The following is a 12,597-nucleotide window of genomic DNA, read 5'->3' on the forward strand; positions in this document are numbered from 1 at the left end:
AAAAATGCGATGGATCGAATTTCCATCGGCGAAGCTTTGGGCAAACGGAATGAAATCGGCCCCCTTTTCTTACGCTGATACTGACTTGGTGTCAGAAGTGGGTCACATACCGACAATGCTGTGTGAAAACCCTCCTGGTGAGACTTGAAAGGAATCGTTTACTATGAGTTGCTTCCGTGTAGACAAATATTAAATTCAGAGTCAGATCGCAGACTGTCAACAACTGGGGCCGTTTGAAGCGAGCGATCCGGACTATGCACCAAGCGAATATCATCTTCTTCACGCATTCTGAAACTTCCTAAGTGATAGATTGATGCTAGTGATTGATAGATTGCTAGAGTTTTCCGCCAATCAGGACCAAGACTTCTCCGTAGGAGGAACTGGAATCGGGGAATTGAATGAGCAGCAAAACCGAGGATCTCCCCATATGTCCACATACACGCAGGTCGCCGGTCAGTGGTTATAGAGTTTGGCCATTTAAGCAGGAGAGCGGAGTGAGCGACTGTCGGGTCACCGTTGGTCGTTAACCCCGCTATCTTTCTCTCTCGGTGTCGCGTCGAGGATCACGGACCCGTGTCGGTCCGTGGCGCGTTCCGACGCAGTGCTATCGATGTCGTATCGCCGCCGTTACGCAAGTGCTAATGAGAGTGGCGCAAGCAAGCCAGGTTGGTGTGTCGCTTGATGCGTGGCCCCAGCCAGCGCGGGTCGCAAGATGTTTCGTCACCATCATCGCCTCGGTGACGGGCAGTGGGAAGCCCGAAAGGTGCCAAATGGGCTCGAAATTCCCACCCACTGCCACTCGCCACGCCACGGCGATTCATTTCGTCATCATCCTCGACGCTTTCGGCGTCGGCCCTGAATTGGCCCTGAGCCCGCGCTGGGTTTGCTTCACCTCCGGTGCAACCGATTCGAATCGTGGGTTGATTTTCGGGCCCTTACCCCATCCCGGCCCCGGACACACCTGACAGCGGTCGGATTCTCGGACGGCGAGCTCGCTTTCTGGCACGCGCTTCCGACAATCGACAAGAATCGATAGCAAGCAGGGGCCGCGTGTCCCTGTGTAGAGTAGGTGTGATGGCGGGGGGGGGGGGGGGGGAGGGGTGGAATGTAAAGAAACACGAGCAAAACAAAGACCACACTAAACGCGGTAGACGCGCTGGCACGTTTCCCGCAACGTCGGCCGACTTGGGCTACGCGCCGAAACCGCGCAGCTAACGCAACAAACCAAGGGTTGCACCGCCGCCCATACTGGTTGATGGAGCGTAAGGACTGTCGCAACGAGCCGCCTACTGGTGCGCAATGCTTGTCCGTCGCGTGCCAGCAAGAGAAGGAAGGTAAATATAGGGTAGTGTAGCTAGAATCCCGATTGGATTCCGAAGAAGCATGAAGCAACGTAAGGCAACTGTGGCACCAACCTTCGCAATTTCGTCGAAGGACGACCAAGCAGCCAACATTTCTCAGTACGCCACACAAAAATTGGAGCGATTCGGAGCAGATCGTTCGTTCGACGCAAAACACAGGTCCTCCAGGACGTTAGGACAACAGGCTGACCGGTTGGCTGACTAACTGCCTGATTGGCTGATCGCTTCAAGCTTGAGGCGCTCAGGCCATGGATTTGCCATTGGATTTGTTGACCATTTTTGGATTTTTTTCTCAAAGCAAAAAAAAAGGGGGAGTTGAGGGCTCCATCATCATCATCAGAGGAAATGGGCAAACGTGAACGCGCGCGCGGATGAAGGGGGCTTGGATCCCATTTTATCGCCCGCCCCCCTCCCTAACCGCGTCCGTCGACCCTCAGCCACAAAATGCGGAGAAATGCGATTGGAAAAAGAAAACAACAAAAAAACCAATCGGCAGGCAGTTAAAGAAAACCTCAAAACTTTCCAAACTTTCCTTCGATCACCGGGTCCGAAAGCCCCGGTGGAGCCCGGTGGAGAAATCAATACGCGAATGCGGAAGTGCACATATATTCACACTCGCACACACACACACACACACACACACACACGCAAACGCACGTTGCCGCAGACGAAAGCTTCCAAATCGAAACCGTTTATCGATAATAAGATGCCGTTGCGCAATCTGTCGCTCACCGCGCCTTCCGGTTCGGCGATTCGGAGGAGAGAGAAAGAGAGGAATAAGGTAGGCGTTTTGGGGGCTTAGCGCCTCGCCGCAGCCCGGCCCTGGCAGGCCTACGAAAAGGCGATGCTGGCGATGGGACTCGGGCGATGGGTTAAAGGCAATTTTAACGATCGAATTAGTGAAACGAATTTGAACCATTTCTGGAGCGAATAAGGACAGACGATGAGCCATGGATTCAATGTTCAATGAACGTGATTATGAGCGAAGAAGCAAACATGCTTTCTGTTGCATGACTCGGGATAGGCCAACCTCGGGATGGGCCACTGTGGACCCTTAAGCATTACCATTTTCGTTTACTGAGCGACGGATTGTTGCCGTCAAGAGAATTGTGAAATAGGCACCAAAATCACCACTCTCTTCGTTGTAGCCAACAGCAACCAGCCGCGTAAGCTGCTGGTGCGAATGTGCGGTGCGGTGGTGATGTAAACGTCTACGTTGGAGCCGAATCACACGCGGGTACTGACCAGCACCTTCCGGAAGCCCTACCGGAAGCCCTACTGGAGCGAGCATGGAGCAGCTCGAGCGAGAGATACGGAAGGAGATCGACGAGATGCACACGAGCGTGTCGCTGATGGACCGGCTCGAGGCGGCCGACACGATGGACGAGGAGCGGCGCGACGAGCTGCTGTCGGCGACGCGGGCCGCCTTCGAGAGCGCGAACGCGAACAACGTGAAGAACAGCCTCACCGACTCGCAGATATCGATCATCTCCAAGCACGACGGCTACCTGGACTCGGATCACTTTTACAGCACGCCAGAGACCGCCGCCGCCGCCGCCGGCAAGGATAACGGTGTGACAGGAACCAACGGTAGCGGAACTGAAGCGAAACACGCCTCCACCGCCGCCGCCGCCGTCGCCGTATCCGACCACGAACCGAACCAAAGCGATCCGCGGAGTCCGGCACCGCCGATGCCCGGCGGCCAAAGCGCCCACAAGAAAGCCGCAGCCCAAAAAAGCAAGCCGGAAGCGAAGCCCGCCTCCACCAAGCAGGGGCCAGCCGCAGCTCCGGAAGCGGCAGCGCAGGACGCAGCGGGTAAGGGCAACGGAACGGCTGCCGGGAGCGTGCCGCTGGGCAATCTGCTGTTCACCGCGGACGGCGGTGCACCGGCCAAGCACGGCAGCCGCAGTAGCAAGCTTCCGTCGACGGTCGGACTCGGGCTGATACAGCTGGTGCTGAGCGTCACGTTGGCCGCCCTCGGCGGGCTTGTGATCGCGCGGAACGCGTCCCTCGCCATGGCCGGCACGGGCCTGTGGTGCGGGGCCATCGCCGGCATCGCCGGATCGCTCGGATTGATGAACATTAAGATGGCGAAGACGGGCTTCCTGGCGGTCAATCTGATCTGCGTCGCCTCGAGCACACTCGGGCTCGCCCTCACCGGCATCGGTGCCGTCCGGGACGCCAACATGGCACAACAGGATGAGGTAGCTAGAGAGCAACATACGTGCACACACACACACACACACACACACATACGTGCCCATTAATTTCCGATTCCATTTCGATTCATTTTCATCTTGCTCGTTCCGTCCCGTCCCGTTCGATCTGATCTGATCAGCTAATCTGGGGCGCTGTAACAGCCGGAACCGGACTGCTAGTGACGCTGGCGATCCACTTCCTCGTCAGCGTATTTTCCGTCTACTATTCGGCGCTCAAACTCTGCTCCAGGTGAGTGCGCGCACAACAGCCAGGTGACCGCTTCTGCGGCCAGTCGCGTTGAAACGGCCCGACTTTGTATAAAGCGGTCGGCATAGCATGCAAGCATAAAGCACAGTTTGGGTTCAGTTTGTCGCACTAGGTTTAACAGTCTCAGATTGTTCTTAATTACTTACTTTGTTTACTCTGATTTCGTTTCCTTCTCGGTGTATTGCACCATTTTTGACAGACCGCCACCAAAGCGGCGGATGATCGATAACGTTATGCACAGTAACTCGCAGGCGTTTATGGCACAGCAGAAGGTGGAGGATTACATAAACTCGTTGCGCGTGGAGCCCAGCATTAAGGATATGATGTATCAGACGATGCTAAAGCGAAGCTGTGGTTCGATGTATGGCGGCGACAGCAAACACCGTGTGGAAGACAACTTCAGTAGCGGAAACTCGCACCGCCTCCTGCTGGTCCCTGCCGGAGCCGGCAACGGCGTAAGTATAGTGGTAATAGCTAGTAGCCGCACCGTGCGTTTGATTGAATGACGAATTAACAACGATTGCAGCTTCCGTCAATGATACCGATGTACCCAGGGATGCAACCGACAATGGCTAGCAACGCGACAATGATGTATCCCGCGAACCTGTTACCGCACGGGTTACCGCACCCTCAACCGTATCCGGAGAGTGCCCTCATGGAGGCGCAAATCGCCAGAACCAATCGCAAGCGGTCCACGATGCGGATGAACCAAGAGCGAACCAGTACCAGTGTGGACGCGGAACGGCCGAGACGAAAATCGGACTCGGATCTGGAGAAAACCTTCACCTACACGGGCCTGGACCGAGACATTGCTGATAGCTATCTAGCAAAGGAGGAGGAGAAGCTAACGAGCAGCATTGTGAGCAGCAGCGGACAGCACGTGTCGCCGCCGCACACCTACCACCACGATCTAATGCTAATCGATCATCGTACAAATTTCGAACGATACAACAGCGTCAATATATGAGTCCTGTGCGAGGGGAGGGGGAAGGGAGGGAACATTATTTCATTATTACCAGTAGAGTATCTGCTCGAGCGAAGTGTTGTTACTGGGATGTTTTATGTTGTGAATTTGTTGTTATATAGTATTTGTATAGATTGTTACTCTTGCGTTGTTCCCGAGCAAACTAGTATAAAATATGGCCAATTGCAATGGCAACAGAAGTAGGAATAAATGGGCGACAAGATATTTACTGTGTTTAGAAGTTTCACTACTTTACTTTATCCGGTATCCAAGGAGCGGTTCTGGCCTGCGGTGTACAACATCTCTTCATCGCTCGCATTCCAGGGCTTTCGTCCTCCAAACCCGTTACTCCCGCCATCGATCGCATCAGCAACGAAGTCGGCATGGGACCGATCAAGAAAATCAAGAATCGAAATAAAACACGTCTTTGGGTGTGTTTATGGTTCCCACCAAATTTATGGGTGAAGAAAAAATATATTTCATTCTCATTGTTAATCCATACAACGTACACGCGCGTGTGTTTGTTCATATTTTAATTCATTTCATTGTTTGATTAATTTCCGTTCACTTCTTTTCAACTCGCGCGCCCGACCCGATCAGTTAATCTAGGAAATGGTCACAGCCGGCATCGGACGTCTAGTAAGTGACACCGGCGATACACTGTCTCGTCAGCGTATTTTCTCTTCACTTGGTTGATGAGGAGTTTCAGAGAGGACGTGTGATACACTTAAATAGCTCTTGCCACACATGTCAAGGACCGTTCGAGACAAGAGGAGCAGAACCCGGATCGGGCTGGAGCCCTAAAGGGGTGTAATGGAAACCAGTGCCACAGTGTAGTGGAGGTTTCGTCGGAAAACGGTGCCCACAAACGGAAAAGCCCACAAACTACGATACGCTTACTTACCGTCGCGAACGGTTTCTCGCTAGCACCGTCCACCGTTTACGCTTCGTTATTCAAGTTAATATTAGCCCTATTAGTTTCTGCTTCCTTGGACACCTCCGTCATTATCGCTTCCGATTCAGCACACGAGCTGATTTCGATAACTGTGTGCGCGTCGTGTGAGAATGTGTCCGCTTCATGCGGAATGAGCCCGTTGCATGCGGAAAAAGATTGCTAAGCAACTTTAAAGCAGATTACAACGCCATTGCTGAGGAGTTTCGAGGAGGAAGTGTAATATGCTTAAGTAGCTCTGGTCACACACGCCAAGGACCGTTAGAGAAAAGGAGCTCCAACCCGGTTCGGGTTGGAGCTCTAAAGAGGCGTTATGGAACCAGGAGGCACAGTGTAGTGGATGCTTCGTCGGAATGTGGTGGAACTGTAAGTCCACAAAATACGCTACGATTACTTATTGCCGCGATCGTTGCCACTAGCGTCACTGGCCGGTTGCTGTACGTTATTTAATTTGATATTGTTGAGAAGGCTGCTTCCTTGGTCTCCTCCGTCTCCATCACTTCGTTTCCTCCGTCTTCATCACTTTCATCATCGTCGGTGATTTCGAAAACTTCATCGTTCGCGTACGGCTTGGTCTCGCTGATTTCTGTATCTTCATCCTTTACTGAATACGGGCCGTCGTCCATTTCGATATCTTCAGCGGTGATTTCGATATCTTCATCCTTTAGTGTTAGCGGGTCGACGAAGATTTCAACATAACCATCGTTTATTGATAACGGGTCTTCGGTGATTTCGATATCTTCATCCTTTATTGATAACGGGTCGACGTTGATTTCAATCTCTTGATCCTTTATTGATGACGGGCCGTCGGTGATTTCGATATCTTCATCGTTTATTGATGACGGGCCGTCGGTGATTTCGATAACTTCATCCTCTATTGATGACGGAGCGTCGACGATTTCGATAACTTCATCCTTTACTGCTGACAGGGCGTCGATGATTTCGGTAACTGCATTCTCTATTGATGGCGTGGAGATAGCAACGGCCCTGTCACCCTCGGGAATGTGGACGACGTTTGGTTTATTCGGCCGAAGTGTGAAGTCCAAGGCTGTGGCAGCTGGTTCTATGTGGACAAGAATCATCGGTTTCTTCGGCTCTACTAGGTTCAAGGGCGCGTCAAACGGGATGTGCTTAGTGGAGTGAGCCTCCGGCGGATCGAAAAGCGGACGAAAGACTGGCGTCAAATTCTCAGGGTGTTCAATCGCAGGGATTCCAGTCGCAGTGCTTCTAGTTGCAGTGGTTTTGGTCGCAGTGGTTTTAGTCGCAGTGGTTTTGGTCGCAGGGTTTTCGGCCGCAGTGTTCCCAGTAGTCGCAGTGTTCGCTGTATTTGCAGTGTTCGCAGTAGTCGCTGTGTTCGCAGTATTTGCAGTGTTCGCAGTAGTCGCAGTGTTTGCAGTAGTCGCAGTGTTCGCAGTATTTGCAGTGTTTGCAGTAGTCGCCGTGTTCGCAGTATTTGCCGTGTTTGCAGTAGTCGCCGTGTTCGCAGTATTTGCAGTGTTTGCAGTAGTCGCCGTGTTCGCAGTATTTGCAGTTTTTATCGACTCCTTCCAGTCGCAGTACTCACGGTAGTACTGGTAAACCGGCAGAACGAACACGGAGATGTCGTCTGTGGTCGCTGCTGACCGCATATCGGACAGTCGCCAGTGGCCGAATTGGTTAACGCGGCCCCGCGCTTGCGCCACCAGCCCTTGTGCCGCCATCGTATATCGATGAGGCTGTTTTGGGAACTTATCCAGCATTTCGAACACGGTGTTGCCCACGTGCGACGGCTGACTCACATCCCAGAGGCCGTCCGTCGCCATCACCAAGATGCCGTAGTCGCCGTCGGCATCGTCGCCGTTCAGGTCTCTTTGCACCTCGTCGAGATCAAAGCACTCCACGTCGGGGTGCGAGCTAAGGAATGGTTTGATTGCTACGTTGGTGATTAGTGCTTTCAGGTCGTGGTCACCAAAGCCGCGCGACACACCGATCGTGCCCATCAGCCGGGCACGCTTGCCTGTTCCTGAGATCAGCGGTCTCTTGAGATCTGTATTCTCAACCATCCGGGTTCCCCAGCCGCGCATCTTCCCATCTCGGTACACGATAGGTTTGCCGAGATCACCGCCAGCCACCGTCCTAGCAAACTCGCAAGCGACAAAGCCGTCATCAAGCAGATGCTGATTCTGCATCCCGAATGTCAACAGGCGGCGTCTCTCGGATTCGGGCGTGTGATCGTACGAGCACGGCTGCACCACCACCACGCGCTCTGGCTGCTGTGCGTCTGCTGTATCTTGCAGCTTACGCTTGCAGAGGACAGCCCGTGAATCGCCCGCGTTCGCCACGTACAGCTTGCCCAGGATGAAGAGTGCCACGAGGCTGGTGCAGCCGCTACCAATGCGGTAACTGGTTCGGTCCTCTTCGAGTATTTTGTCCATGTCCTGGAAGGCGGTCTCGAGCGCTCCCACGATCAGCTCGTGCCTAGTGACACACTTGTTGAGCACCTGTTGCGGGTGCGATAGTGGCAAATGCAGTGACGCGTCGAAATTATCAGTCCCCAGTCGGGGCAACAGCATTTCGACGATGTTCACCAGCCGCTGGTGCAAGACGTGGTGGAATTGGTTGGCGGCTATGAGCGACGCCGCGTACCCAGCGTGCCCGTCGAAAATGCCGAAGTACGTATACTGCAGACATGGGAAGTTTTCGTTCGGGTGAGACAGGAACATCTGCCTAAAGACGGCCTGATCCTCGTTCCAAACCGATTTTCCCGCGTTTACACATTCGGCGTATCCGGTATTATACGGCAAACGCTTGTGATCCCGCGGTACTATGATCGGGCGAACACTGTGGTCGGCGCTCGCCTTCAGCTCGTCGGGCGTCAACAGCTGTAGAAACGAGGGCCGTGAGTACTCAAACTTTTCTGGCAGTTCACGACTGCCCTGGTCGCGGCCGTGCATCTGGTGGTATTCATGCTCAATTCGGGGCATATCTGGAGCAACGACGGTGAGCACTCGGTTCTTCAACCGATTGAACATGTCCAGCGTGACCGCCCTACTGTGGAATGGGACGCCTCACCAACGTTGGCGTGCGATATGGAAGTGACGACGAACCAAACGGCAACAGCTTGTCGGCGTGGTCACCAGTAAAGCAGCTCCGTGTTCGATCAAATAAACGAACCTCGCTATCGTCGCTTATCGTATTCCGACGGCCGTAGACGCTCACACTGCATTCAAGACCCTGTGCGATGCGATACAAAAGACTATCAGTAGCACACAACGCACGGTATAGGCACGCATCCAAGCGACGCCCAGCACCGACACATCTCGCCTATTCAGCAGATGCAGTAAGCTGCCTGGGCGCGATAACCTTGGCCAGTGCCAGGCAATCGATTTTAGATAAAAGCAACGGTAGTCTAACAAAAGAATTTCGTTCTTACCTGTAACTAACGACACCGGAAACGACACAATTTTCTCCGAATCGGATTACAATGGCAGCTTCTTCTGCTGCTCTCTCTTTGTAGCGCGTAGGTTATGGTGGCTGCTGACAAAGAACTGCAGAAATGATACAATACGCGTGAAAATACGCACTGGACGCATAGGTACCGGAAGTGCGTCTTCCGTACCGTTTACTGCAACGTTACCATATACCGTGGACCGAAAGGACATAAATTTTCTTTTTTGACGAACAATAACAACCCGTAACTGTCAACTCTCCACTGAAACAAACAACTTTCAACTAACGTCGGCTTAGCACTGTCCAGAACGCGCACCGCTGCGCAGTACGTGTACAGTAAAATCTCTGTATAAGAGGTTCTGCCGTGCGAAACGTTCTCTATATTTATGACGTGCGCCTGTTCCGTTGCCACAAAATGGCAACGCGTGTACAAAGCCTGGGGCCACACGAAACGTATAAGCGAGCTGTAAAAGAAATTTATAATGCCAAATCGTTTGCGCTTCGTGTGGCAGGCTTAAAATATGAAAACGTGGTCACCGAATTGTCTAACATGTTTACATTCGTGTTTTTAGCCCGAGAAAATAGAAATCGAAGAGGTAAGATGATTTCTGAATAATTTTTTCGGTTTTTTTAGATTTTGTTGTTATACGCTCGATTTTACGCTTGTTTTTACGTCTCCGCGGACTTTTTGACATAAGCATAAACTTTTTGACATAAGCGTAAACGATTTGACATTACAAATTTATTTTACGCTCGCTTTTATGCTTCGTGTGGCCCCAGCTCAACACTCCACGTAGATGGCTCAGTGGTGATGACGGAAACAGTCTTTGGAATTCCGGAATTGTTTATTGCAACGGCGTTGAATGCTTAGGTTCCAGCCGTCCATACGATAAACGATGTGGAAAACGCTTTGATTGCTGCACTTTGCGGTTCGCAATAATTACCGTTTTGCTCCTAGCTTTGCTGATCCGACGACATTGCCACCCGTTTGTCACTAGTGAGAAACAGCGCGAATCGCTCTCGAATGATTCAATTTAAAACGTATTGGCTCGTGCGCGCATCGTTCGACGCCCCGTTGATGAAGTTTTGATGGTACTGAACGATAAATAAAGTCCTTTCTTTTTTTTTTGCCAAAAAGTTTTTTGGCACGCTCCGTTATCTTATGACGTTGTGAGTTATATTGGTTTCACATTTTTTGACAGACCACCGTGACCACCAAAGCGATGGATGATCGATAAAGCTATGCAAAGTAAGTCGCAAGCGTTCATGGCACTGAAGAAAATGGAGGATTACATAAACACGGTCTACAGTGTTAAACACGGATCATCGTACAAATTTCAAGCAATATAACAGTTTCAATATGTCAGCCCTGAGAGAACAGTTTCATCATTCATCACCAGTAGAGAAATGTATATTGTTATAGTATATTTGTACAGAGTGTTGCCTTTGCGTTGTTCCGAAGCAAACTATTAAAAACGATGGTGAATTTGAATTGCAGGACTGAAGCAGGAATAAACGATAACTCTAATTAGAAGTCTTCATCACTAAGATCCTGCTTCGCACTTCGATTGATCGTTGAGCTTTCCCGGGGCATTTTGGTGAGGCTTTCGTCTTCATCGTCATCGGTACGAAGGCTACCATCCAGTACTGAAGACGGAAGGAGAAATTAATATGATATATATCGCCGTTTGCCGTGCGGACCGTTCGAAACTCCATGCACCACTTACATCCATTTTCTCCCATTTCCAAATCACTCTCAGACTCCCCGGAGCTCATCGAACTGTCGAGTGGTCCAAGCTCGTCTTCGATGCTGCCGATCATCTTGACACGCTCTTTGCCGCTAGGTGAGTCCTCACTAACGCGCGTCCGGAATCTGGTCGACGTTCGGTCACGGTTCAGCAGCTCACTTCTCAACACGCGCCGATCCGTTTTCAACTTCACGTCGTCGTGCTCATCGAATTCATCATCTTGCTCATGCCCATCTTCCGATTCCACTAGCCCTTCGGGCAGAATGGTCATGCTACTGTCCGTTATTCTGGCGATCGGAGACGTTGGCGTTGGGGTTCGGTTTTTGTTGATGATCTGTGCCCTTAATGTATCCATACATTTGACTCGCACTATATACTGCTCGTACAGACCCTTTAGCTCCGCCTCTAGCTTCTCGAACTCTTCCAAATATGCCGGGCGCACCTTTTGTAGTGCTTGCAATCGCTGCTTCGAGCGCTCCAACTCCGACGATTTTCGATAAATCTTGGACTCCAGGTTTGCGTTCTCAACCTTTACGGTTTGCAACGCCGTGCTGATGCTGCTGTGCTTTGACTGTACGGCAGATATTGCATTTCTAATCACCTTTTCTGCCGCCGACAGCTCTAGTGGTCGAGTGGATTGTACGTTGCGAATTTCTCGGTTTACCAACTCCTTCATGAGCAGATCGTACAGAAGTGCGCCCTTGTTTGTTAGCTCCGACGACAAACCCCTCACTGTTTTGAGGTCGTTGATTTTATCCGAAAAATCGATCTCTAAGTGCGATTTGATCGATTCTTCCTCTTTGCCGGTTACTTTGGGTGACGAGATGAGCAGTGTGGTGACTTTCAATAGCTCGAGCGAGGCAGCCATAGAGCTGGCGTACAGCTTTCTAGGATTCATTTTGATGCTTGACTTCGTGACGAGAAACTCGGTCGCCGAACGTATGAATAGTATGCGCTCCTGCTCGGTACGTGATCCACCGGCCAGTCCCTGGTTTGGCTCCAAGCGATTGATGAGCCACTGCAGCACATCTGAGTACGCTTTAAAGCTCTCCGGCCCGCCGTACGGCGTATTTAAAACGGACACGGGAATGTGATTCGGGTATCCCAGCAACTTCAGCTGCTCCCCCAGGTCTGCAAGTAAGTTGATTTTTAAATGTAAAACTTAAGCGGCACTGATTCGGTGTTATTCCCGCAAAACGCACCTCGCACGTCCTTAAACGCCATTGCACGTCGAAACTTTGCGTGCGTATACCTGGTTTTTTATTGTTCCTCAGGTTCACTTTGTTTGACTTCCTGCCGTTTCCATGGTGACTTGGTGCCACGGTGAGTGGAGCTCGCCACTTATTGTACTGCCAGCATTAAGCATACCACATGACAACAAATTGGAAAAAAGTGTAGGCAATGGACCTGGATATTTTTGACAATAAATAACGTTAAAATAGATCATTCAAAGATCATTGGACATGATACGTGCGTTCGGGCTCCATTTAAAAGTATTGAGCAACGTGTGAGCCACCGTACTAAAATGACTAATATGGTTAAGTGTACAGAGGTCGGAGCCCATGGGCAACGTGGTCTCTTAAGGGTCAGTTCTAAGCCGAATAGGGCCCCACAAATATTAACGTCACGACGGTCCTCCAATGTGATAGGGGGTTTGGCGCGGGGTCTACTTCTCTG

General features: G+C 51.4%; 3 protein-coding genes across 4 annotated transcripts in view; 1 reads left to right on the plus strand and 2 right to left on the minus strand.

Moving 5' to 3' along the window:
• The window catches only part of LOC128267900 (uncharacterized), a 7,879-nt gene extending 3,079 nt beyond the window's left edge, over nt 1-4,800 (plus strand). The window contains exons 2-5 of the mRNA XM_053004853.1: nt 2,510-3,565; nt 3,700-3,809; nt 4,027-4,282; nt 4,354-4,800. Of these exons, the coding sequence (XP_052860813.1) occupies nt 2,651-3,565; nt 3,700-3,809; nt 4,027-4,282; nt 4,354-4,794 (1,722 nt within the window). The 5' untranslated portion in view covers nt 2,510-2,650 and the 3' untranslated portion in view covers nt 4,795-4,800. The remainder of the gene's footprint in view (nt 1-2,509; nt 3,566-3,699; nt 3,810-4,026; nt 4,283-4,353) is intronic.
• Nucleotides 4,801-5,309: 509 nt separating this feature from the next.
• LOC128274415 (protein phosphatase 1H) lies at nt 5,310-10,231 on the minus strand. 2 transcript variants are annotated; one of them, XM_053012622.1, is made up of 3 exons: nt 10,117-10,231; nt 9,156-9,270; nt 5,310-8,956 (listed from the first exon to the last, which is right to left on the minus strand). In XM_053012622.1, exon 3 carries the CDS (start codon nt 8,752-8,754, stop codon nt 6,190-6,192), a length of 2,565 nt encoding a protein of 854 aa, XP_052868582.1. In that variant the 5' UTR covers nt 8,755-8,956; nt 9,156-9,270; nt 10,117-10,231; the 3' UTR covers nt 5,310-6,189. The 2 variants fall into 2 exon arrangements, with proteins under 2 accessions (XP_052868582.1, XP_052868575.1); XM_053012615.1 differs by lacking the exon at nt 10,117-10,231 and adding an exon at nt 9,342-9,433.
• Nucleotides 10,232-10,608: 377 nt separating this feature from the next.
• Nucleotides 10,609-12,144, minus strand: LOC128274429 (clusterin-associated protein 1). The gene is made up of 3 exons (XM_053012634.1): nt 12,123-12,144; nt 10,900-12,051; nt 10,609-10,819 (listed from the first exon to the last, which is right to left on the minus strand). The coding sequence occupies exons 1-3, from the start codon at nt 12,142-12,144 to the stop codon at nt 10,701-10,703; spliced, it is 1,293 nt and encodes a 430-aa protein (XP_052868594.1). The 3' UTR covers nt 10,609-10,700.
• Between the last annotated feature and the right edge of the window lie 453 nt (nt 12,145-12,597).

This window comes from Anopheles cruzii, chromosome X, assembly GCF_943734635.1.
Source record: "Anopheles cruzii chromosome X, idAnoCruzAS_RS32_06, whole genome shotgun sequence".
In the NCBI taxonomy this organism is placed as follows: Eukaryota; Metazoa; Arthropoda; class Insecta; order Diptera; family Culicidae; genus Anopheles; species Anopheles cruzii.